The 26,858-nt window shown below is 40.8% G+C and overlaps 3 protein-coding genes across 4 annotated transcripts in view; 2 read left to right on the top strand and 1 right to left on the bottom strand.

The window, feature by feature from the left end:
• Positions 1–1,713: 1,713 nt before the first annotated feature.
• ACBD7 (acyl-CoA binding domain containing 7) lies at positions 1,714–19,781 on the top strand. Its single transcript, XM_073334103.1, has 4 exons — positions 1,714–1,822; positions 18,315–18,432; positions 18,649–18,711; positions 18,800–19,781. The coding sequence occupies exons 1-4, from the start codon at positions 1,811–1,813 to the stop codon at positions 18,871–18,873; spliced, it is 267 nt and encodes an 88-aa protein (XP_073190204.1). The 5' UTR covers positions 1,714–1,810; the 3' UTR covers positions 18,874–19,781.
• On the bottom strand, positions 17,595–26,816 carry OLAH (oleoyl-ACP hydrolase). Its single transcript, XM_073334093.2, has 6 exons — positions 26,363–26,816; positions 24,461–24,599; positions 21,900–21,999; positions 20,614–20,783; positions 20,144–20,226; positions 17,595–19,910 (listed from the first exon to the last, which is right to left on the bottom strand). Exons 1-6 carry the CDS (start codon positions 26,490–26,492, stop codon positions 19,777–19,779), a joined length of 756 nt encoding a protein of 251 aa, XP_073190194.1. The 5' UTR covers positions 26,493–26,816; the 3' UTR covers positions 17,595–19,776.
• The window catches only part of LOC144930246 (uncharacterized), a 32,344-nt gene continuing 27,569 nt past the window's right edge, over positions 22,084–26,858 (top strand). For both annotated transcript variants that reach the window (XR_013635415.1, XM_078851797.1), the window contains exon 1: positions 22,084–26,215. Coding sequence is in view for 1 of the 2 variants with exons in the window: in XM_078851797.1 (XP_078707923.1) it covers positions 26,180–26,215 (36 nt within the window). In the remaining variant the exon portion in view is untranslated. The remainder of the gene's footprint in view (positions 26,216–26,858) is intronic.

Here is a 26,858-nt window from a genome sequence, read left to right as displayed (position 1 = left end):
TAGCAAAACAGTGAAAATGATCCCTGGAACTCTCAGTATATTGACTGTTGTTGTATAACTTTTGTATTTATGATTTGTCTGTGGTAGCACCCACGATGCCCTAGGTGCTATCCAGACACTAAAGATGGGATCATTGCGGCCCGGAGTATCTCACAGTCTGAGGACAGACAGGCAGAGGTTAGGGGAAGGGTGATGCTTCCGAGGGGGGTCCAGGTTGTGAGACACCTCACCACCTCCTGCCCTTAGCATGAGGAAGTCCTGTCTGTGCCTGCTCTTGATCAGCTCCCTGAAACCATCAGCCTCTGGCAGCACAAGCACTGCCTTCCGGGCCTCTGCAGGCCTGGCTCTCTGTGTAAGTTAGCGATAGGCACACACCAACACCTTCTTCCCCCTCCCCCAGTCCTCTGAGTGTCTCTCTGGAGTGCTCAGCCCGTTCCTCTGAACACTCACAGAACTCTCAGATTTGCTACTCCCAAAGGAATAGTACATGCCAGTTTGCAAGATTCAGCTCAGGCTCCCCACTGTGCTTAACACCCAGCATATATATATGAAAAGAAAAATAATTTTATTATCAAAGAACAGAAATTCAAGTAATAGTGAGAATATTGGAAACAAATGGTTAAATATAAAACAAAAAACAACACACTTTCTTGAGCCTAAACTTAACTAACAAGGCATTCCCTATTTCCTACAAGATAGCTTCCCCCAAGTTCTTTTCCCAGCATTTTGAACCAGGTTGGTTGACCTCCCTTCGGCTGCCAGCTTGTTCTCACAGACTGAAGGACTAACTGGGGGTTCATCTGCATCCCAGAGGTAGTTTCAAAAGTTTGTTGCCTTCTAAACCAAATAACCCTGTCTGTTGTTGTTTTTTCCTGCAACCTCTGCAATCTATTGATTAGCATTTTGCTCAGACTGTAACTGGGGGGAGGGAGGCATTGTGAATCATATAGTACATAATTTGCATGTGACCAGTCAGAGTGAGATAATCATCTCTTTCCCACTGCTTACCAGGAGTATGTGGATCACCTTTTGGTGACTTGTCTTAACTCACAAACCTAAGGAGCATAATTTTTAGTATATATTCATAACACTTCACATATTTTCCGTACACACATCTCACAATGCTTATGATGACCAGTGTGACATTTGAGACCTTACATGACATTCTTTGGCAGACTAGTATGCAGATATCAGACTGTGGGGATCACTGAAACCCTTACGTACCCCTGATCTCTTTGCCAGTTGGCAATAAGAGGTCCTTGGGCCACAGGAAGGGTAACAGCAAACATGGAGGTTTTAATACAAATCAGATTCACAGTAGGCAGCAAGGGAGAAGTGTTGGTTTCACAAAATAACTTGTTAAATGCTGCAGTGTCCTTTTTCTTGTTGCCAGTAGCCCATCACGCAGGAGTATAGATAATGAGCCAGTGTGTATTCGTAGTTATCATTCTGATGAGCAGTTTCAAAAAGGATACAGATTTGGGCTTTGTTTCCAAGGGCGTCCTTGTTCCAGTGCATCCTTTGATAAACGAGTAGTTAGGAGCTGTTCTCTGCATCCAGCTCCTTCTGTAACCAAGCTGCTTTAGCTTTGCTGTTCTGACAGTCTTAGCTCATACACAGAAGCCAGGAGGGAGAAGTCCTTAGAGCTGATGTCATTTCAGTCCTGGTCCAATGAGGAAAGCGAAGTACAGCCTCTTTTGTGTGGCCCGGGACTATAACTGGAGCTGCAGGGCAGCACTGGGGAGTTGAGCATATAAGCACGGCATCTCTGCCCTGGCAGAAGTTAATTCATTTTTGCTGCTTCATCATCATGACTCTCCAGGTAAGAGGGGAGTCTGCTGCTAGGTGAGGCAAAAAGAAGGTCAGTGCAGGAGAACAAGGGATAAGGATAGGGATGTATTGTAGCATCACTGGGCAATGCCCAGCCCTGGCAACACAATACAGAGCTAGGATTATTGCATGATCTAGGCTGTCTTGCAGAACAGCAAATAATTTTTTTTTTTTTAGTATATGATGCTTAATTGGTACATGAATTTTTGCAGGGAGCAAAGAGTTGCCCCTTTGGAGTCTGTTATTTAGTTCATGAAATTTTCAGAGGGTGGATGGGCACCTGCTTTGAAGGCTGCATGCATTTTGATTGGGTATATGCATTATTTTTCTTAGTGTATGTGGTTGTAATGGCACTATAATTGGGTACATGCCTTTGGGAGGATGCATGCATTATTGTTTGAGGGTGGGATTAATTAATGAATTAAATTAGATTGATGCAGAAATAAAAAGGGGCACCTTTCCCAGGATCTAGATTATTGGTACATACATTTTTGGGACCATGAGGGGCCAGTTAATGGTAGATGCTCTATTGGGGGTTCATTCATTATTTTCTGGGGAGGGGGGTTGTGTTGAAGGCTGCATGCATTTTGCTGGCAAAGTTCAACTGCGTACAGACTGCTAGAGGAACAAGTTGCCTTGTCTCTGAGTTGGATTTGAAGCGTTGCCCCTGGTGATGGTTTTGAGCCCTCAATCCTTGCAGCAAGGTGGAAGGAGCACTTTCCCTTCTTTTTGTCTATATCCTGAGCAACTTAGAATTTTAATGTGACTGCTGTGGAGAAAACTGGCTCTCTCCCATTTTAAGATTTGCCAACCCATTCCCAGCCTGTTCCATTGCCTTGTTCTCCGCGGGGTTGGTGTCTGTTTTGTGCAGGGAGGAGCATTGTGGTGGTGTGAGTGATGCTTCCAGGGGGAGGTGATGGGAGCTCTCTCCTAATTCCTGCATGACCCAGATGTCGGGAGTACATTGCCAGTAACTGCAGCTTCACTCCAGAGAGAGGGTTAATCTCCTCTGAGGTAGCTTGATCTCCAAAGGGGCATGAGCTGCTGTGTGACTATAGTTTAACAGCACAGAGATTTGTGTGTGTCACTTCACAAACAAAACTCAGACCCTTCTCAAAGGGGCTGGGAACAGAACAGCCAAATCCCAGCTCTTGCTCCAATTTTAGTTCAAATCAGGTTTTATTAAATGTCCAGTAGGATCTTAAATTTGTTTCTCTGTGTTTTAATTCCCCCTTGAATGTGCAAAGTTGGAGTGCCTTTTGTTGTAGACTTTTGTCAGCATTGAGATTTTAAAAACAGACACCAACACTGCGTGACATTAGCTGGGGTAAAACACTGCACATTTATTACATGATAAACCACCTCCACCAACAATGCCCCTTGTTCTATACAACGATCAGATACTCTGGCTGGGAACCATTTCAGCTCAGCGTTTAAACAGCAATAATACAATGTGGAAAAAACTTAATCATGTTCCCAAAGAGTCTCAGAATCAAGTTGGAGAGGAGTGGCGAGCAATTGAGTCTACGTAGTAGCCAAGAACTCTGTTTTGTAAACCGCGGAAACATGGCATAAACAGAGGAGAGTAACTAAATCCTTTGAGACAGTTTGCTTTACCCCAAAGAAGCCATTTAAGCTTATGTTTCTCTTCCATTTAATTTACATGGTGGTGATGCAATAGTAATTTGTGCATTAAAGTATAGCCAATGGGTTTGTGTATGTGTGGTTTTGAATGTGTGTAAAGTTTACTTATGGTAGAAAATTCTACCGCTTCTAATTGGAGGACTCAGAAAGAATTTCAGTCAATACACGATTAAAATAAACTGTATTTAAGGGACACTTAATATTTTTAGATTCAAAGTTTACCTATTTTACAAGAAACTAGCTCCTACGCAACATTCCATGAACAGTGACTTATGTAGGGGTGCTGAAGAGCTAAACAATGTGTGTTTATATTAAACTTACCTGTCTTAGGCAGGTTAAGTCTTCCCTTCTATTCAGATTTCAGAATAGCAGCCGTGTTAGTCTGTATTCACAAAAAGAAAAGGAGTACTTGTGGCACCATAGAGACTAACAAATTTATCTGAGCATAAGCTTCCGTGAACTACAGCTCACTTCATCGAATGCATTCAGTGGAAAATACAGTGAGGAGATTTATATACACACAGAACATGACAAAATGGGTGTTATCATACACACTGTAAGGAGAGTGATCACTTAAGATGAGCTAATACCAGCAGGAGAGCGGGGGTGGGGGGGAGAAAACCTTTTGTAATGATAATCAAGGTGGGCCATTTCCAGCAGTTAACAAGAACATCTGAGGAACAATGCGGGGAGGGGGAGGAATAAACATGGGGAAGTAGTTTTACTTTGTGTAATGACCCATCCACTCCCAGTCTCTATTCAAGCCTAAGTTAATTGTATCTAGTTTGCAAATTAATTCCAATTCAGCAGTCTCTCTGAGTCTGTTTTTGAAGTCTTTTTGTTGTAATGCAACTTTTAGGTCTGTAATCGAGTGACCAGAGAGATTGAAGTATTCTCCGACTGGATTATGAATGTTATAATTCTTGACATCTGATTTGTGTCCATTTATTCTTTTATGTAGAGACTGTCCAGTTTGACCAATGTACATGGCAGAGGGGCATTGCTGGCACACGATGGCATATATCACATTGGTAGATGTGCAAGTGAACGAGCCTCTGATAGTGTGGCTGATATGATTAGTCCCTATGATGGTGTCCCCTGAATAGATATGTGGACACAGTTGGCAACGGGCTTTGTTACAAGGATAGGTTCCTGGGTTAGTGGTTCTGTTGTGTGGTGTGTGGTTGCTGGTGAGTATTTGCTTCAGGTTGGGGGCCAAACTGGATACAATTAACTTAAGCTTGAATAGAGACTGGGAGTGGGTGGGTCATTACACAAAGTAAAACTATTTCCCCGTGTTTATTTCCCCCCACCCACCCCCCACTGTTCCTCAGACGTTCTTGTTAACTGCTGGAAATGGCCCACCTTGATTACCACTGCAAAAGGTTTTCTCCTCACCCTCCCACTCTCCTACTGGTAATAGCTCATCTTAAGTGATCACACTCCTTACAGTGTGCATGATAACACCCATTTTTTCCTGTTCTGTGTGTATGTAAATCTCCTCACTGTATTTTCCACTGAATGCATCCGATGTAGTGAGCTGTAGCTCACGAAAGCTTATGCTCAAATAAATTGGTTAGTCTCTAAGATGCCACAAGTACTCCTTTCCCTTCTATTCAGTTCTTATTGCAGATGGGAATGCATTTTGCATACATCATGATATGCTATTCCTGTAATATCTATTTTTACATTTGCATATGCAGCCCACTAAACTACAATTATATGCAGTATAAGATCATTTAGAGGTGTATTAACTTAATTTCACAAATTAATTTTGATGTTCCCTCTCCTCTGACAGTCTGATTCCAAGCGCAATCTCACTGCACTGTGAGGGCCTGATCCAAAGCCCATTCAAGTGAATGACACTGCTGGGTATGCTATAAGAACCTAGATAGAACATTTTCATTTGTTTGTCCTAGTAACCAAATATGACAATTCAGTTGATGTGTTATCATTGGTGTGTACCTTTGTCTGATTTGTAACAGATAAATGCTATTTTTATTTTTAAGTGCTTAGATGGTGCTCAGAGATGTCTGTGATGGGGGACATATAAGTACACTCTGAGAGTTTTGCCCCAGTGCTTTGAATCCCATACATATTTGTGTCTGTGGGGTCTTTTGGTTTTTTGGCGCATGTTTTTTAAAAAACAGATTTTTATCCTTAAAAGGAATATGCTTGCTGTTTAGGCCCTCAGATTTACTTCCTTAAAGACAGGTAAATTCCCTTGGGAATGTCGTTTTTATATATTTAGGCCAAAATTTTCAAATTTAGCTGCTTACAAGTAGTATCTTTGATTTTTCAGAGGTGCTGAGCACGCATATTTATTTCTGGCCTTATTTTAGATCCAGTTATATGGTGGTTGCATTGCTGCAGTTTTTTTACACTGATCATGTAATGTGTAAATGTTAATATTTTAAAAATATATTTAGTATTGGTGTCTGTGCTTTGTAGGAATTATGTTTAGTTACATGCGTGCAAAACTCTTTTTGTGAATCCTGAAAAACTTTGCATTACAACAGTCTGATGCTGCGCTGTGCAGAGAACCACCTGAGCATATCCCACTTACTCTCAAACAGGAGGTGCTTGGCAGTGTGGCCTAACTGATAGCACAATGGATTGGGACTCCAGCAATGTGGTTCTGTTCTCAGCTCTGCTGCTGGCCTTCTAGCTGACCTCAGGCATGTCAATTCACTCCTCTGTGCCTGCTTCCCCATCTGTAGAATGGGGGTAATTCTATTTACCTCCTTTGTAAAACACTTTGAGAAGTGGAGATGCAAAGAACTAGATATTATCTGACTAGACCTGTAATCTGTACTTGTTTGATCATTTAATGTGTGTTTGCATTGCTCTGAAAGAAGAATGAAGAACAAAATTAAAAAAGAGAAAGAAATAAAAGCCCCAAGCCTATCAAGAAAAAGATTAGCTGTCAGATACAGAAGTATTATGAATTACTTTCTCACAGTGAAATATTACGAAATGTACTGAGCATCTTGAGTAATAAAATATAATAAATGATTATGGCTAATAACTAGTATACTCTTTTCTACCATAGATTTTCCCATTGCTAACATTTAGGGAAGATGCAGGTTGGGACAGGACCGTGAGCTCAGTCAAAAAGGGTTTATATTGTACTTGAGGTCCCCCCTCTCCCCCTTTTTTTTTATGAAGAGAAACTATCAAACCTGTCACTTCTGGATAAAGAAAAGATAACTTATTTATCTTATCCATGTGCCAAATTTGAAATTATGTGTTTGTTTTTATAGCACTAGGAACAAGCAGTTGTCATGGAATATCAGGGCTGGAAGGGACTTCAGGAGGTCATCTAGTCCAACCCCCTGCTCAAAGCAGATCCCCTAAATGGCCCCCTCAAGGATTGAACAATCCTGGGTTTAGAAGGCCAATGCTCAAACCACTGAGCTATCCCTCCCTCCTTGTAATGCCTGGGTAGCTTGCACATTAACCTAGCAACTTATTCTAAGGCCGAGTACGCTTACAATCTATGCTGCAAGCTTTTTGAAGTTCTGCCAGCCAGCGTAGGAAATTGTGCCGTCTAAGTACTTAGAAAGAAAGAGCTAGTTCAGTTGTGTTTTGTTGTACCATTTCTTGCTTCTGCTTAATCTGCTGATCAGCAGCTTCAGTATTCAGAGAAAAACTAAATAACACAAAATCTCCATCCTTTACCCCCTGTAAATGCTGTGAAGCAGCTGGGCCATGGTTAAAAAAAAATAATAAAGACTATCTTCATCCCTGGCAAAACTCCAATGACTTCACAAAAGATGAATTTGTTCCATGGTGCGCATTGTTCAAATCTGATCAGCAAGTATGAGATTTTTTAAAGTCTTAGCACTTGCTGACCAGTATTAGAATCTAAAGAATTCTTTTGTCCCATCTTTGCTTAAATTCAGTATAGATTATTATTACCTGATTAAATCTAGCTTCAACAATGGTTACTTGTTTCATTTTAACATGGACAAATAAGTCAGATCTTGGAAAGGATATAGGTGAAATAACTTTTGCATTATGTGGTAAATACTACGGCCATTTGTCCTGATCTAATACGTTAAACTGCCTTAAAATACATTTAAAACTTGTATCAGTGATTAGTACATGTACCACAATGGCATCATGGGATTAAAGTTGGTACAGTGATTTGAATGAGTAATGTGCTGTATAATGTATTAGTATTTAAATAAGGTGAGGCATTACATAACTGGAGATGCTTCTAGCTGCACTTTGATGCTTGCATTCTAAAGCATTTTAGAAGACATGTAAATGCTACTACTGTTACTGTTCCCCCCTTCATTTCAGATGACACTACATGAGTCGTTGTTGTAGTACTTGGCCCGTCCCTGTAAAAATTCAGTAAAAATCAGTTTATATACTGGCAGTTCTGAATTAAAGAATTTTGGGGCCGTGTGCACTGTGGAAATTGGGGGCCTCTTCCCCATCCTCCCTGTCATGATGGAGGGGCAGGCAGGCCAAACCTGACCAGCACTGCAACTCCACCCGCCAGGGCGCAACACCAATCACTCAAATGTGGGCCAGCCACCTCTCCATCATGAAGGAGGGGTGTCAGGGCCAAACCTGAGTGGTGCTGTGATCCCATGTGCTAGGTAGCAATGCCACCCACCCAAATCAAGGGGTTAGGAGGCCCCCTTAAAATGGGAGCCCTGTGCAATTGACCATTGATTAATCTGGATCTGCATATTGGGACTTACTGTGTAATAAAGAATAGTCAAAGTACTAGAATCTCAGTTAAATTAAACTGATTTTTTTTTTTAAGAAAAATTCCCCAAATCTCCTTGGTGCTATCCAGACATACAGTGACATGCAGGGCTTGTTCCAAAGAGTTTAGTGCTTTAAAATAATCCGTATATTTTCAGATTCCAGACAAATCTTCTCTTTCTGTTAGTGAGAATACTAGGCAATGGCTTTTAAACTGCAAACCCACCTGCCACATACAGAGCAGAGATTCTTCCTTACTTCACCCTTCAATCAGGCAGGAAGCCACCTGTCTCACCATTATGTAGGTTTTGTTTGTTTTTTTTTAAGCATACCTACAAACAAAACTCTACAGTCAAGCTAGATGCACTATGGTGCCACCATCCATTATCAGAATGTCCATGATGGAAACCTCTCTGTAACCTGTTCACCATTCCAATATGGGTCATATTTCCTCCCTCCAATTATAGATCAAATTTATATTAATCTACAGGTTTCAGAGTAGCAGCCGTGTTAGTCTGTATTCGCAAAAAGAAAAGGAGTACTTGTGGCACCTCAGAGACTAACCAATTTATTTGAGCATGAGCTTTCGTGAGCTACAGCTCACTTCATCGGATGCAATCAGTTGAAGTGAGCTGTAGCTCACGAAAGCTTATGCTCAAATAAATTGGTTAGTCTCTAAGGGGCCACAAGTACTACTCCTTTTCTTTTTATTAATCTACAGTATACATCGTGGCTCCATCCCTTTACAGTATGCGTCATACACCTTCCTAATACAGCCCTGGTATAAGCGTCCAGGGTAGGTAGTGTTGGCTATCCAACAACCACCCTCTCATTTATTTATATATGTATGTAAATCTCTTTCATGAGGCAGCTGGTGGGGAGGGTGTCTCACCCCAGTTGATCAGGAAAGGATGGGTAGAGATAAGGTTAGTCATGGAAAAATAATTGAGAATTTTTTCAGTTTTATTTAACTTATTAAGTCTAGGTGTATTTTAATTAGGTTGGGCCTGAGATTTTTTTTTAATTGATACTAAGTCATTAAGATGCTAATGTAGCTTCTGTTTTTAAATAGTAACTTTCATGAGACCTCAGAGGTGTGACCCACAAGTTCTACCGGTATGACTGGGTCTGGATGTAGAGTCCAACAAAAATTGTAGTTTGTCTTCAAAGGCAAGCACCAGGGAAATTCAGCCTGCAACCACATGAAAGCTACCTTTGAGACCCTACAGTGGGTACAAGTTCTGACACTGGAGCATATAATAACTAGTGTGATCCCACTTACTCCAGATTGTGCACTTAAATTATAGGACCGATAGTAATGTAGATTATAACTTTCACGTGGTCGTCCTGGTGAAAGGTTTGAGCTCATCTTGGCTGCTGGTCAGAATTGAGGCTTAATTATGCTTAAAAAAAAACAAACAAAACCCCCAAACACCTGATAAAAACTTGGAAGGAAGATTCTTTATGAAATATTCAGCAACTCCACCCCGAGAGCTGAGAAAGCTTGCACTTTACTTGTTTTGCCGAAAGACTAGAAAAGTAATCTTACCTGGTGTTTCTAAACATGTCCTCCCTCCCCTCCTAGCCTCCACCCCCACACCTTTGCAGAACAAAATATTCATACTTGCTTTATACCTCATGTGACGGTATAGACTGTCACATCTCATAAATAAACAAAAAAGCCATAAGTACATTTTCCCCTCTTTGCAAGTCACTTTTAATTCTTAATTAAGCCGTAGTCAACTTAAAGCAGTTTTCATGGTCAATTTAACTCCCTCAAGGACACTCAATTTACAGTGTTCAATTAACAATCAGAATATACTGAAAAGCAACACATATTTAGCTTTGACAGTAAGAAAAGATCCCATGGTATAATTATTTTAACACTAGAAATACAGGTTTCTTGTGTATTCTGGAGCCTGATGAGGCTGTATTTGGAGACATAATTTTTGATGTGCCCAAGTTAGGTATAGCATACTCCGCTAACTTATTATTCTAAGAAAACCATGAACTTTCCCTTCACCACCATTGGTGCCACCAAAATAAAATCTGTTTACTTTGTGCACTTTCACATTAAATAAATCACTGAGTTAAAATATATAAATCATTTCACTCCCGGCTGCTACAGAATTTAATGCAGTAACTCTACAAAAATCACATTCTGTGTAGCACAGTTCAGGGCAACCGCATTCCTCCCATGTGGTCCATCAAGGCCACCTACTCTAGAAACCCAGCTCCTTTGATGTTACCTCTCTTGGGCAAAGTCCAATATCTCTCTCCCTCCTGAGTGGGGTTTTTTGAGACTGCACAGTTCCCTGTCTAAATTGTGAGTTCCTCAGCAAGCCAGACTACCTGAACAAGCCAACATCTGTGTCTTGCTTTCTCTCCAAAGACTATGAAAAGATGTAATTGCCCTCAGTTAGAAGTTACCACGTAGCTCTTTATAAGCAAGCACATTAATTCTTAAGGTGAAAGCATTACATAGAAAACATTTAAAACATTAAAAGAACCTACATGCATGCTAATAAACTTACCAGGGATCACATCCAGCTCCAACAAGAGCTCTAGTAGGAATCAGTCTTTCAAATCCCACAAAGCGCTTTTGTGTGTGTGTATGTGTGTGGTTACTAGTTCATAACAGCCTCAGCTCAGAAGTAGCACCTGCATGAATAGGTTAGTCTTTCCTTTACAGAGCTTGGGCCTTTGATCTTGAGACTCCAGGAACAGGTAATCAGCAGACTGTGGTCCTCTCCTCGGGATGTAGCTTGAAAGGGCTGGGGTTTTGCATTCAGCTCCTTCTAGAGATTTCCCAGGCAAACCAATTGACACCCTTTGTTCCAAAAGTCCACTCTTGTCTGGAACATTGTTCAGTACAGTCCTTTGAAATTCATAAAACTTCCCAGTGTTCAAATCCCATGTTCCCCCTAAAGAAAGGTTACATACAATCCTGGCCCACAGTAATACATAACCTTTGCATTTAGTACACTCGACTCCAAAGACACTTAAACTTAATTCAACAAGGTTTTTCAGTGATATTGCGGGAAAATGGTATATCTGTCACACTGTGTCCAATTAACACTCTTCAAAGTTGCAAGAAAACTAGTGGCAGCTGGACTCTAGTTAATCATTAACATTGTAGTTGGGACAGAAGGAAGTCCATTATTATGTTTAAGAAACCCACATAACAATTGTAGTTGCTGTACCCAAAATAGAAATGTTTTGCAATCCTAACCTGAGTGGGTGTTTCCTGTGTCAGTTACTATGCAGCTGGTTCTGCACTGTGCTGGCGGGGGTGCTTTATAATCCTCTGATGGCTTATTGAGTCAGTCCCAAGCATCTTGTTGAACTATACAATTGTTTGTTAACATTCTGTGCTATTGAGATTCATTTCCCGTATTAATGCCAAGGAAGATACCCTCTAGAGAGGGCTCCCTTAACTGCATTTTAAAGGGACATGCGGCCTGTATTATGGAGCAGGTCAGACTAGACTATCATAATGGTTCCTTCTGCCCTTAAAATCTGTGAACTGCAATGTAAAGAAACACTCAGTGTGAGATTTATTTAATTACTATTTCAACAGAATTAATCTCTCTTTTAGCACACACATTAAATAGCACATCATGAATTTTAAAAACATTACTTTGAAAAACAATTGTAAGGACCAAAGAGCAGCACAAACAGATAAGCTCTTCCTGTTGTAGCAATCTTATGGGTTACTTGTAACAACAGCAGGATGGATATTTTTTTTTCAAGTTAACTATTACAGTACATTTAAATAATTTCATAGCAATATAAATACACCAACCAAAAGGGAAAACTGTGATTTAACTGCATGTATTAGATAGTGTGCAAAATATTGTATAAATGAAAATAACTATTTCTTACAGAAATAAATGTGAATGTGAGTAGTCAAATCATCATGTAACTGTGACCCTATGCATCCTTGTGTTTACCCCCTCCACATTATTGTAATCATCTCTGTGAAAAATATGCCTGGTGAGATATCCTTTAAAAACTAGTAACACACTGATCATTAAGTTTCTTGGGTAATGTTGTACAACATGTATATTCAGCATTATGAACGTAAGCTGAAATTATGACTAAAATGTGTTTACCAGGCAAGTCTGGGGAGTGGATCAACCTTTTTCTCAAAAACAAAAGACGCCTGTAGTCAGGGGTAGTCAAAGTTGATTTGCAATCACATATCAAGGGGCTATTCTTTGGCAAATGGCGGGAGGGTGCAGAACAAATTGATCTGCATTTTAGCAAACAACAGCATGGCACCTCGTGCACCATGAGACTTCATGTCTCCTTCCTTGCATCTGGAATGAACTTTATCTAGGGGTAACTCTCAAGAAAATGCATTTCAAAGGGTAGCCTATAAAAGGAGGGGCAAAACACCCCAATTCTTTTCTCTTTCACCTAAGACGACAAAGGAGCCAGCCCTTTGACTTGAGGTGGAGGGGGGGAAGCCTGACCTGGGAATTTGGTCAGCCATGTTCTGGGAACATATGGTAAGGATTTTACCTTGAGCCAAGCATAGCTTGTTAAGTTTTAGCTACTAGAAAGCATTTTCTCTTTATTTTTCTTGTAACCATTTCTGAATTTATTACCTTATAGTTGTCCTCACTTAAAAATCTCTCTCTTTGTAGTTAAATAAACTTGTTTTTTTTTTAATCTAATCCAATACTGTGTTTGAACTGTTTAGTAACACCAATTAAAGTAACAAATTGTGGAATATTAACTCTTTACAAGAGCAACTAACCTTATTTTGTCTGATTGGTCCAGTACAGGGCTAAACATTTCAGAACATACATTTTAGGGAAATTCAGGGCTGGGGAGAGCGTGGAGTCACCTTGCCAGTGATTAATCAAGGCGGATGGAGACCAGTGGAAGTCTGTGGTATTGCCAGCAGGCTCCTATATCCAAAGCACTGGACCAGGGCTATCCAAGACATAGACATTAAGTGCATGCTTGTTGCTGCCTGTGGGTGTCCAAGGCAGAGAGCCGCAGCGGTAAGGCATTGTAAGGTACTCAGGGTTACAGGGTAAAAGGTGGCACCAACTCTTCACCAGTCTGGATTGCATCTCAGAACTTCACAGTAACTTAGTGATGGCAGGCTGAGAGTTTGTTTCAGTTCCAAACACGTATCCGGGACATCCGACTTGGCTGAACACTGCCTTACCAATGTTACTTAACATCTAAAAATCTCAATCTGCTGGCCAGTCTTTGGTCAGGTTATTGTCCTTTTTTAGGTAGAAATCTGTTTGGAAACTTTAGTTGCTGTTATATAGTTAAGAACATAAAAATGGACATAGTGGGACAGCCCAATGGTCCATCTATCCCAGTATCTGTCTAGCACGGTTGGCCGGTGCCAGATACTTCAAAGGGAATGAACAGGGCAATTATCAAGAGATCCATTCCTTGTCCTGCAGTCCCAGCTTCTGGCCATTGCAGGTGAGGGACATCCAGAGCATGGATTGCATCCCTGGCCATCTTGGCTAATAGCCATTGATGGACCCACCCTCCATGAATTTATCTAATTCTTTTTTGAACCCAGTTATGGTTTTGGCCTTCACAACATTCCATGGCAATGAGTTCCACAGGTTGACTTTGCATTGTGTGCAGAAATACTTCCTTTTGTTTGTTTTAAACCCGCTGCCCATTAATTTAATCAAGTAACACCCTAGTTCTTGTGTTAGGTGAAGGGGTAAATAACACTGCCTTATTTACTTTCCCCACACCATCCATGATTTTATAGACTTCTATCACATACCCTCCCCCCACCCTTAGTTGGCTCTCTTCTCAACTGAACAGTTCCAGTCTTTTTAATTCCTTCTTGTATAGAAGGTATTCAAGGTGTAGGCATATTATGGATATAGAGATATATAGATATTTTCTGCTTTATTATCTCTCTCTTTCCTAATGGTTACTAACATGCTAGCTTTTTTAACTGCCACTTCACATTGAGTGGATGTTTTCAGAGGACTATCCAAGATGTGCTAAGATCTCTGTCTTTAATGGTAACAACTAAGTTAGACCCTTGTCATTTTGTATGTATAGTTGGGATTATGTTTTTCAATGTGCATTACTTTGCATTTATCAACATTGAATTTCATCTGCCATTTTGTCCCCCAGTCACCCAGTTTTCTGAGAGCCCATTCTAACTCTTTGCAGTCAACTTTGGATTTAACTATCTTGAGTAGTTTTGTATCATCTGCAAATTTTACCTAACTGTGAACAATGTCAGAACAAGCATGTCTCAATTAACATTTTAAAGAGGGCTGGAATAACAAGGGTTGATGTCAACGGTCCACCTGGTAGTTCAGCAGAAGCTATCAGTGAGTCTGTTGTGTCCACTTTTTTATCCTTTTAGGAGAGTTAGGGTGGAATGTTCAACCACTGCAAAGCACTTGAAGATTAGATGTCAAAAAACCCTTTTCATGGAGATTTGTGTCCAAGTGTCTAAATTTAGAAGTAAATGAAATGCACTGTCCCAACCTGATCCCTACTGGGTATGAAACCATAACTTCAAATCAGAAGTTTGCACAGCTACACACCCCAGGGTTAAAACCGCATCTCTGACCGCTCCTGCTTAGTGACCTAGATTTTTTCTAGTGTCCTGGCCAGCCTCTTCCACATCCAGTTGGCATTATCCTTCCCAATCACCTTGTTTTATTACCATTTACATCTCTAGCTAGCAGAGTTCCTGGGCTTGGCCACGCAGATGCTTTTACTTCTAGTTAAAAAAAAAAAATAGAACCCCCCAGATAATAAAAGTACCATGCTACCCAGTGTAGATTAGTGCTCAGGTGCAGCCCGAGCCCTGGAACCCTCCCACCTCACATGGTGCTAGAGCGCAGGCTCCAGCCCGTGCCTGAACTTCTACATTGTAATTGAACAGCCCCTTAACCATAAGCCCAAGTCAGCCATGGGTTTTTAATAGCAGTGTAGATATACCCCAGGACTGTCTCACCTGCAGACTCCTCAAAACTGTCTTCTAGGTATCAGCTAAGATGATCTCCGCCCTCTTGGAGTCCATCCATCCATTTCCAGAAAAAATCAAACGTTCTTTCCACCTCAGGCAGCAGCAATTAACTCACTAGCCAGGCCTCTGTGGATAAACACTGCAATGCAGCTACCTAACTGTCCTTGCATACTTCTACATGACGTTACTGCCTGAATGCGCTAGCATCAGCTGATGCATCGTTAAGTTGATGAGCGCTCAGTTTTGTGATCGCATGATGGGTCCTTTGAAAGAAAAGAATAGGACAAGAATGCAGCCTCTCATTAATTCTTTTCCATTTCCCTAACCCTCATTTTTTAGCCACAGTAATCTGTGTTTCTTTTACTCCTTGTTCACGGGGGGACTGCAGTACAGAACACTCAAGTAGGTGACAGTAAAAGCACAAAACATCAGAAGTTGCTCCTTAGTTGTTTATTTCCGGTGCCTGTTCCAGCCAGTACAGTCACTCGCCCAGGACGGTTTCAGGGTTAAGACACAGATATGTGCTAGGATGTGTTCTAAAGTATGGGGGTGGGGCTGACTTCTCCCCTTGCAAGGGAAGTTCTCACCTGAATCATAAGAGCTCTTAACCAGTATGGAGAGGCTGTTTGCATCCTGCTTTGGTAGAATGCAAAGGCAATTCCCCAATCCCTGCTGATGAGACCAAGCCACAGAAGTCAAATTGACAGCTAAAGGAACACTGTGTGACTTTAATACATAGCATATTATAGCACAAACTTGTAGGGAAAATATTTTAATTTACAAATACTAAACATATGTATAACATACACCCTAGTGTTTTACAATGTCATTCTTGCAAATATAGCAAACTTTAGATGAAACTTTCAAAAAAAATGCATGTAGTAATATTTTGCATTGTTATGTAGAGTTATGTATTTGCTTTACAAATAATTGAAACTAACAGATTGTGAATTACATTATCTGGACTTCGGGGCTAACCGAGTGCAAAAGACCGGAAGCTCTGAAGTCACAGAAAAATATGTAGGTGGTTTTGGAAAAGGGTAGAGAACTCTGAACTAAGGACTCGCCTGGGACCAGTAACATAGGGACAGATAGCAGCTAGCTCAGTGTGGTTAAGGTGAAAAGAGACTTTCAAACCCAAATCGCCCCCTTTGTGTTTATGTAATGGATTAGCCCCCCCCCCATACAGTTTCATCACCACTGCCACGCACGCACACACAGTTGCACTGGCAGCAAAGAATTGAAAACAAAGGGGGAGTGTACTCAGCATCTTTTCAAAGAGCTTTACAGCTCCAGGAACTGCTTTGTGGGTGCAGTTCCCATAAGCGGGGGTATAATAGGCCAGAGGAGGCTAAGCCTCCCCTGGTGCAGCCGCTGCTGCTCTGCAACCGGATGCCTGGACCATGGTGGCCCCATCTGTGCTCCACCTCTTCCTGTCCCTGCTCTGCCTCATCCCGGAGGCCCCCACCACCCGCCACTGCGTGGCTGATTCCCTCCTCTCCTGCACTCCACCCCACCCCCCCGCCCACTAGGCCCTGCTGCTCACCACATCCCTGTGGGCAGTGGGGGCCTTGCAGTGGAGGGGTAGCATGGAGAAGAGGAGGGACGCGGGGAGCAGCAGGGGGAGGGGGAAGGAGAGGAGAAGGCAGCGATCAGTGGCAGAGGGAGCTGAGTGGGGAGGGGGCCATGTGGGGTTGGGACCTGGAGCAGAGCAGGGATAGAGTGTTGGGTGGGGCCGTGGGTGGAAGCGGAAGCTAGCCTTCCCCAGGGGAAATTTCAGCCGCCACCCATGGTAGTTCCTCTGCATCCCTGCCCTCAACTCAGACTATGGATATGAAAGACCTTGTCAAGGTTCCTCCCCCACTCTGAACTCTAGGGTACAGATGTGGGGACCTGCATGAAAAACCTCCTAAGCTTATCTTTACCAGCTTAGGTCAAAACTTCCCCAAGGTACAAAATATTCCACCCGTTGTCCTTGGACTGGCCGCTACCACCACCAAACTAATACTGGTTACTGGGGAAGAGCTGTTTGGACGCGTCTTTCCCCCCAAAATACTTCTCAAAACCTTGCACCCCACTTCCTGGACAAGGTTTGGTAAAAAGCCTCACCAATTTGCCTAGGTGACTACAGACCCAGACCCTTGGATCTTAAGAACAATGAACAATCCTCCCAACACTTGCACCCCCCCTTTCCTGGGAAATGTTGGATAAAAAACCTCACCAATTTGCATAGGTGACCACAGACCCAAACCCTTGGATCTGAGAACAATGAAAAAGCATTCAGTTTTCTTACAAGAAGACTTTTAATAAAAATAGAAGTAAATAGAAATAAAGAAATCCCCCCTGTAAAATCAGGATGGTAGATATCTTACAGGGTAATTAGATTCAAAAACATAGAGAACCCCTCTAGGCAAAACCTTAAGTTACAAAAAAGATACACAGACAGAAATAGTTATTCTATTCAGCACAATTCTTTTCTCAGCCATTTAAAGAAATCATAATCTAACACATACCTCGCTAGATTACTTACTAAAAGTTCTAAGACTCCATTCCTGGTCTATCCCCGACAAAGACAGACTATAGACAGACACACAGACCCTTTGTTTCTCTCCCTCCTCCCAGCTTTTGAAAGTATCTTGTCTCCTCATTGGTCATTTTGGTCAGGTGCCAGCGAGGTTACCTTTAGCTTCTTAACCCTTTACAGGTGAGAGGAGCTTTCCCCTGGCCAGGAGGGATTTCAAAGGGGTTTACCCTTCCCTTTATATTTATGACAGACCTGTAGTTCATAGAATTTATAAGCAGCTTGCATGATCATACCTGTGACATTCCATTACACCAATCAGGCTGTATATGGTTCCAATTATTTAGCTGTAAAAAATATGTATTCTCTTTTGGGAGGAGAGGGTTGGCTTCTTTTAACAGTATTGATTTATCAGCCAAGTTGGCCAAAATTCTGGCCAACTGTAATTTGATTAGGGAAGTACTGAGAGGCATTTACCTTTACATATCACTGATGACAGGAAAGCAATTAGTACATTTATGAGGATGCTACAAAGCCTAAAGCACACAACATAGGAGTTAAAATGTCTAATACTCCATTGTTTGATTCTCCCTCCCTTCTCTTCAGGCTGATTTTGACAGTGCTGCAGAAGATGTAAAACAATTAAAAACGAGGCCAAGCGATGATGAGCTGAAGGAACTATATGGACTCTACAAACAGTCTACTGTTGGAGACATTGATACTGGTACTGTGTGTGTGTGTGTGTGTGTGTGTGTGTGTGTGTGTGTGTGTGTGTGTGTGTGTGTGTGTGTGTGTGTGTGTGTGTGTGTGTGCACGCAACCCCCCCTACCACCACAACACACACATTTAATTCTGTAAATTTATTACAACTAAACAGTCTTTAGGTAAAATGGTACAATAACCAACAAATGTTTGTGGGGTTTTTTTTTGTTTTTGGCAGAGTGTCCAGGAATGCTAGATCTGAAAGCCAAAGCCAAATGGGAAGCATGGAACCTTAAAAAAGGTGTTTTTACCATTAAGTTGACACTAAGTAATCAATGTTCTAGAATACTAAATAAGGAAAAGGTAATGACTACTGTTTTCCTTTGCAGGTTTATCAAAGGAGGACGCCATGACTGCCTATATTTCTAAAGCAAGAGAGATGATAGAAAAATATGGGATCTAAAATACTCCACAGTAATTCCCCTAAATAATTCATTAACTTTTCAGTAGCTAATGAACTAACTCTTTTGAGGAAAAAAATACAATACTAACATTTTTGTGTTTAGTTTGACACTAAGATTTACCAACATGAGCTATTTACTACAAGGGAGTATTTACACATGCACTGTACTTCTTCAGACACTAACTGTACTTATTTGAAATAAATTTTTACTTACAAGATTTATTTAGGGTTTTAAACACTCTTCTTTTTCCCTTTTTTTGAGAAGGCAGAAAGATCAGATTCCTCCTCCTATCCAGCCAAAGTAAATTCTGAAGACAAAACTACTTACCTGTCTTTTTTCCCCAAAAGATGTAATGGGATACAGGGGGATTTAAAAAGAAAGAAAAAGAAGAGTAGTTTTTAAGACAGCTGAGTCAGGCTAATGAGGTCTCAAAGAGTACAGATTTAAAGGAAACATTAGTTACTTCCTGGATCCAATAATGGATAAAAATATTTGCACAAATATATCTCCCTTCTGTTACAGTCATAGAAATGCTGGTGTAGAAAAACTATGGTAAAGGCAGAGGGAAGCCACTGAAGCCCGACTTACTAAGTTTGCAATGCTTTTAGCCTACCATCCTCCCACCAGCCCCAAACTAACTACCACAGGGAAGCAAATTAATGTACTGGCTGTTTACTTTTAAGAATCAGAATTTTCCTAAGTATTGTCATAAATTATATCTTGGAGAAACCTTTGGCTGTAGAAATTCACCAATATTAATACATCAACTCTTAGCCCTACTGCTACAGAAAGTTGCTTACCTTGCCATTGTGGTAGTTGTAAAGATGTATAGAAAATATTCCTTATTATTTACTGCTTTGGACTAATCTTTGACCCCCTCCCAACAAAATAAAGACAAATACTCAGAGATCAGCAGTTTCTATACATTTTGTCATGTGGTCTGCCATGAACATTTCATTAGCAGGGTCCAGCAGATAAAAGTGTCCTCCAGGAAGCTTGTGAATAGTGGTATCTCCACTTGTTACATCCTTCCATGCTGAAAGAGAAATAAATATGTAAAGCACGAGAGAAATATCAGCTTGTGTAATTGTTTTACGTAACTTGTTTCAAGATTATTACTAATTCCTTATGAATCATTCTGGCTCATATACTGCAAGAGTCCTTCATATTTCCATATCAATTAAAATGAGATTATAGACAGAGCTGCTCATTAACCTGATTCAACAGAAGTATAGCTAAATATTAGAGGCAAAGCACACTACTAGATACCTTCTAAATCCAATGGCCAATCTTCAGACCCACCAAAGCATGTAAGGCCACAAGAGAGACCATCTATTACCAGTTCCTCAAAGCTGTGAATAGAAAGGAGAGCTTGAATCTTTCCACTCTAGATTCCCCCTCCACATGCAAAATATCTTTTTCTCTTCCCCCTCTAAAACATAATAAAACACTTTGCCAATGTACTCTTTAGTACAGAATGCAACCTGCCATTTACTTCCTATAAATGGGATGGGGAAGAACTGAAGGAGAGGGAGTTGTTCTACCTTTAAGATTCTAGGCTGGATCTTTAAAAATGCTGTTGTTTCTATTACACAAATGCTTTTATCATGAAAACAAAGATTCAGGGACAAAAATGGGAGATCCTTGTGTGATAGGTCTCAGTAGAGGTGAATGTTCTATTTTAGACTATGAATGAATAATCCTACTCTCAGAATATACTGTAAAACTGTGCTACTTACAGAAAGGACTGAACAACTGCAAGATCTGCTTTTAATGCAGGAATATATTGTTTCATAACATTTTTGTTCTGCAGAAACTCAGGAAGTGTATCTCCAAGAGACTGTATCTTTTTGATAATTTCGTCTTCGTCTTTGTCTTTTACTGTGTGGAGAGGATAACAAAATGTTGCCTGAAAGCATCATACAATATATATTAGGTGTTTCATAAAATACACTGTAAACAACTGTCCCTAAAAGATTTAAGTCTTAGGAAAGAAGCTTAAAGAACATCTAACCTGTAGTATTTTCCCCTGTCCCCAATAGCATAGTAATATAATAGTGGCATTATGATTTAGTGGCTGGTTGGTTTCAGAAGTCACATAATCTTTATAGAGATGATAATCTTGGAGTGGAAAAGAGGCTGCCCGAATACTTCTGTAGAACACGCTGTACTGGTTATTCAATGGATTATAACAAAAGGCATTGCTAAAGCTTTGTGTCTGTCTCTTGCTGCTAGACAGTAGTTTCTGAAAATGTAACTTGTGAGGGAGACAGAAATATAAAGGCTATTCAATTTTTGCTGTGAATTTTTTATTCTAAATGCTGAAACCAAACTACCAAAATAATGTCTTTATCAGACAGTGAAGCAGAACTGTGGATATAAATTCAGCTGCAGTGGGCTTGAGAGACCCCAGGGCCCAGAAACCTTGCAGGAAACATTGTTTCCATGGAGGTATGAGACGTCATCCAAAAACACTGTTTCTAAATAGCCTGGAGGGAGAAGCAGTAGCTGGTGCATGAGAAGCAGCAGCATGGGAAAATGGCCAAATCCCTGCTGGTCCCCTGAGAAGAGTGGCAGAACCACCAGGAACTAAGGAGCGGTGAGGAAAGAGGCAAAGCCACCAAAGAATGGGGTTGGGAATTAAGCAGAAGGCAAAGGTACCAAGGACTTAGCAGGAGGTCCAGGAGAGGGTACTATGTGTTAGGAGGGTGATGTACACTTCCATTTCTGGGAGGAAGGGTATGCTAGGTTTTGCCTGGATGCCTATCTGACTAGTAAGTGCATCACCGTAACAAGTAATGTGCGATGCTCTAACAACCTCAATTTAAGCTCCCCACAGATAATGGAATATATATGCATGAATCCTCATGTGCAGTGGTTGTCTTTTCTCTGTAGACATTACTAAACTCTGCATACTAGAGTAGAGTCAGCTGCACTTTGGAGGGCCAAAGCCGGTACTTTATACATGATGATTGTATAGCTAAAAACTATTTTATTTCATATTATCAAAGATTATATCACTTACATGTGGAGCACCTGCGCTTGATATAAAAAGATGCACTGGTTGTAGTCCATATTTTTCTTTCAAGTGTACTGCAACCGCAAAACTAACATATGATCCAAAACTGCATTGAAAAGAGAAGCCAAATTAATCTGACTAAAAACGTATCTTTCAGGACACAATTAAACGCAGTTAGAATCCCAACTCTAGTAAGGTACAATTACTGTGGTAAACATTCTTTGAAACAATAAAATAGTACCTTGGTGCAGTGTGTTATAGGTCCCTAATTACTAGAAGTAAATTGTTTAGAAAACAACAATTTAAAGAGTAATGATGCTAGTCAATTCACATGTAAAAGTGAAATCAGATTGCAGATCAGACCTAATACAGCACTTTTGCTTCTTTCACTGTTCCACTTTGCTTACAATATGACTGAATGCTTTGAATATTCCTTGAAAACTAAGTAACCTTCAAAATCCATTTGCTCGTCCATTGTTAGTGTAAGCAGCAATATTACTATTAGGAGTAAACAGTCATAAGTAATGATTATTACACTAACACACTTATTTGGAAGGTATCTGTACCTGAAAGGTTCTGACTCTGACCGATATACTCATAATCAACAAGAATGTCAAAAAAGCAACTGAGAAAGGATGGTCCAGTGGTTAGGGCACTAGCTTAGCGTGAGCGCTAGTCCCTGCTCTCCCACTGATGGCGTGACCTTGACCTAGTCATTTAGTCTCTCTGTGTGTCCATTCCCTCTCTGTAAAATGGGGCTAGTAGACTTCCCTGACCCACAGGGGTGTTGTGAGGTTGAACACGGTAAAGATTATGAAGTGCTACAATGATGGGGGCCCATATGGATACCAGAGAGAGATCATGGCCATAAACAAACAGATCTCAGAAGTGGCATAATTTGTCCCCCCTCATCAGTGCCACTGATGTATTTTGGCATCTCGTGTGGCATGCATTCTAAAGACAGGTTGCTGACAAAGTACTCTGCCTCAATGGGACTGTGCCGATGTGCACCAGCAGAGGGTCTGGCCTGCAGGGTGAAACAGTGAGCAGTTCCAAGTCTGTTTGTTTCACATGCCACTCTCAGAGAGAAGGCCGAACACTGTGCAGCCCAGAGTGTGGTCATTTATTAGTTAAGGCTTTATGTTATACGTGCTTTGACAGGCATAAGCTCTGTAATATATACTAGCTGACAGTTGACTTTCAGGTCATTGCAGTAAAATAGCAAGGTGTGGATTACTATGGAGAGATCTCCATTCAGAACAAGTAAACTTCCAAATATTTTGAAAATGGAAAAAGCCACTTTTGACCTCCACCACAGTATGGGCCTCCATATTCCACTTATGGTCATAACTGACTGCCCAGCCATGAATCCAGTTCTGTAAATCCCATTAAGAGAGAGGAGAGCTACTGAGGAAGCAATATGCTCCAGAAGTTTTCCAGTATTGAGAAGTAATAGCTCAGTCTTATCTGCACTGTCCCATATCCATCCTTTCAAATTCAGCTAGGCAGGAAAGGAACTGCTCAGCTGCAGGAATACAGTAATGTAGATCTGGGCATACTGCAGATATCTCAGGGTGGATATCATATCAGTTCTCCGAGTGGCTCCACTTGTACACAGAACAACAAAGATGACAAATGATCACCACTAGAATCCATATAGACGTAATTTCAGGGTAGGTGTGTAATCACCCAAGCCCCACATCTACAAGTAGATCTACTCTGGAACAGTCCTGTCCTCCTCTGCTATTCCACACAGTAGGACAAACAGCTTCTTCTGGTTGATGGTTTCAAAAGTACTCAGCAGATTTTTCTACGGGTAACATCAGACTGTTTCACAGAAATGACAGACACTACATACCACTTGGTTATACCACAGCCCCAACTGGCCTGGTATATAACAAATAGTCCCCTTCCATGCATATGCTCACGAAGTACACCCAGTTCAGGCACCATGTCTTATCAAAAAAGGGAGGTCCAAGTCTAGGTAATACCTAAGCACAGTTCTTACTATCAGCAAACAGGATATTGAACAAATACAGAATAGAGAATAACTGGCTAGATGGTAGTACTCCAGAAAGGGAGCTGGGGGTTGTAGTGGACCACGCATTGAATATGAATCACAATGGAAAAACCCCTTTCGTAGCTCTAGTGTCTACAAATGTGCTGCTGTAGCGTTGCTAGTGTAGATCTACCCTATGATTCTGTTTCAGCCAGTCCAGCGCTCTGCACTCACCTCTGGGGAAAGAGCTAAGTAAGTCACTGTCTACACTGTGCACCTTACCGAGGCGCAGCTGTGCCGCTGTACTCACGCCAGTGTAAGGTACCTGTTCTTTACAAAATGAAACCACCCCCAACAAGGGTGGGGGGTAGGTTCATCGCCGCAAACAGGGCTCCTGCCTACAGAGTGCTGTCCACACTGGCACGTTTCGTCATTAAACCGTTTGTTGTTTTTTCACACCCCTGGGTGACAAAAGTTTTAACAACAAAAGCGCCAGTGTAGACAAAGCCTAAGTATCCAGCAACCGATTTTAGGCTCCTTTGCCACATATTTAAAAAGATGTTTTTACCTGTGACCAAAAAATGCAAAAGGTTTCTCTTGCAAGTCGTGAAGCAAAACACTAGTAATGTCATTAATGATCGTTTTCATGTCTTTTGCAAAAGGTTCATTAACACGAGATTCTCTTCCAGGAAGCCTTATAGAATACACTAGAGGGGGAAAGAAAATTATAGTCATTTCAGATGACTCTAAAATTCATGCCTTTAAATTACCAAAACAGAAATTAACCACACATTTTTTAATTTACTTTGCAGAAAGCAACTATTAACAGCCAATTACATAAAAGGAAGGTTTTTTACATTAGTGACAATAATGATTAGGTGAAGTTTTAACCCTGTGGTCAAAATGAAAAGGGCTTCACTCAAGGGCTTGGTATTAATTTTTTTATTCCCAACTATTATTTGTCCAGTTTACTTGGATTGTAAGATCTTTGGGGCAGGGACTGTCTCTTACTAGGGGTCTTGACAGCACCCCTAGCACATGGGCCCCTCATCTTAGTTGGGACTTCTAGGTATTATTGTAATATAAATAATAATCAACATTATAGTTGAAGAATAACTAATATGAATGTTCTCTATAAAATACCTTCTCGCTAGAATCCTAACTCCATTGGTAACTCTTTTGCACACCCTTTATTGCAATCTTTTTTTTTTTTTTTTGCAGGCTTTTCCCTTATTCCCCACAGTAGAACTTGGAATCATGATATTTATTGACATGGTTGTTTGTTCCTTTCAGAAGCTTGGTCGTCAAAGGACCATCCCTGGATTTTTACTGGACTGTTATATAGGGCAACTGAACAATGGGATAGATTGTAAAAATATGTTACTGTTTCTTCATTCTCCTTTTCATAGGATGTGTCCTTCAAAAGTCACATGGAAGCAGGAGGGTCACACCCACCAAGAACAAAAAAGTATTGTATTTAAAATAAGCCACCACATAATACAATAGGTAGCAGGACAAAAATATAGGGTCAGGCCTTTTATAACTTTTATAAGCACAGTTAAGACAGTTCTGAAAGTGCATGCTGCTCTCTGAATTTTACTCAACAGTAGCTGCAATTGTTCTGAGGGCCCCCTCTCCCAGTAGCTTTTCTGGAAGTATTTCCGTCAAAACAAAAAACTTTTTTTTACTTCAAGGAAAATTGGATGTGACTGGCACAGCAATTCACTGGAGGTATTCAGAGTTAGGGGACTGGTTTTATTTCAATGCTAATGCTCTCATGTAATGCCAGATTATTCTCTTTTCTTTGTGAAAGGTCTGGAAAATAGCCATGGCTTCTCCCCTTCAAAAAGTGCAAGTATGAACCTTTTCCAGGGCTGATACAAGTGATAGCCATGGGAATTACTTCACTCTGTAACTAAATGCCATTTTACTGTTACAAAGCCATTGAGTGACATTGGTTTTGATACAGGGAATGGAGAATCATGCAGAGAAGTGTAGCTAACTGCAATTCATTCTGCACAGGAAAAGGGTCTGCAGCTTCCCAGCATATTGAAATGAATTTTTAAATGTTCCTTTTTGAGCATTTTTGCTGCATGTACATTTTTTAAAATATAACCAAACATTACTGTATTGCTGACCCATTTAACAGATCTGTTTCTAAACCAGTCAAGCCTGCTTTAGCTTAGAGAAAGAAATTTAATTGAAGGTAGATATATTCATGTATTGAACCCAGGCACTTGGGACCTGCTTTGCGGTGACACAGAAGTTGAGGGAACTCAACATCCCAATGGAGGTTTTCAGCACCTTGCAAGGGGGAGCCATGGTAAGAACATTATTAGAAAGATAACTCAGCTCTCTTTACGAGAGCTGAGAATATTCTGTTTAAGATCTTACAACTCTGCATGTTAGTATCCTGTCCAGATGGCCCATCTTTATTAAATTGTACTTGTCATACACAAAAATTACTGACCTTCTATTGCGTTGTCAAAGCGTTTGCCCCACTGTGCAAAATGGGTGGCACCACTGCCAGCCCAGGGGAAGCAAATCAGCCTATAAAGCGCCTTAGGCCTTCTGTATAGACAAGCAACAACTTTCTCCATTCTTGAGAAAAACAAAAAGAAATCACATTCGTTTGTTTTTTTAAATTAAAGAGTGTGGTTCTAGACTTCATTTAGTTCAAAATAGGCCTATATTTTCCATTGTCAAAACCGCTAGCACTGTGTCAGCTGCCTGTTGGGGGAAAAAAAAAAAGTCTTTATTTTTTGAAAAAATTCCAGCAGGCTGATCCTAAAGCATTTGTCAACGTGCAAGGAAGAGGAGAAGACCACCTGAATTTCTCAGTTGCCTATTTTTACAGGAAGTTGTGTCCTATTAAAATAACCTGTAGCACTAGTAAAAAAGAAAAAGAGCATTGATACACATTGGAAATCTAAACTGGAATCCCTGAACCATTATTTGAAAGCCCA

The sequence above is a fragment of the Lepidochelys kempii genome, chromosome 2, assembly GCF_965140285.1.
Source record: "Lepidochelys kempii isolate rLepKem1 chromosome 2, rLepKem1.hap1, whole genome shotgun sequence".
NCBI lineage: Eukaryota > Metazoa > Chordata > Testudines > Cheloniidae > Lepidochelys > Lepidochelys kempii.
Note: the sequence above shows the minus strand (reverse complement) of the source record. Positions and strands in the feature narration are given on the sequence as shown.

Excerpts from the sequence above, each read along its gene's own strand:
- ACBD7 (XM_073334103.1), top strand. Across the intron at positions 18,433-18,648 it reads TGTTGGAGACATTGATACTG|AGTGTCCAGGAATGCTAGAT; the intron begins GTACTGTGTGTG and ends TGTTTTTGGCAG. Across the intron at positions 18,712-18,799 it reads AGCATGGAACCTTAAAAAAG|GTTTATCAAAGGAGGACGCC; the intron begins GTGTTTTTACCA and ends TTTCCTTTGCAG.
- OLAH (XM_073334093.2), bottom strand. The coding sequence starts at position 26,492 with ATGGAGAAAGTTGTTGCTTGTCTATACAGAAGGCCTAAGGCGCTTTAT. Across the intron at positions 24,600-26,362 it reads CTTTGACAACGCAATAGAAG|TGTATTCTATAAGGCTTCCT; the intron begins GTCAGTAATTTT and ends TTCCCCCTCTAG. Across the intron at positions 22,000-24,460 it reads TTTGCATTTTTTGGTCACAG|TTTTGGATCATATGTTAGTT; the intron begins GTAAAAACATCT and ends TTTTCAATGCAG.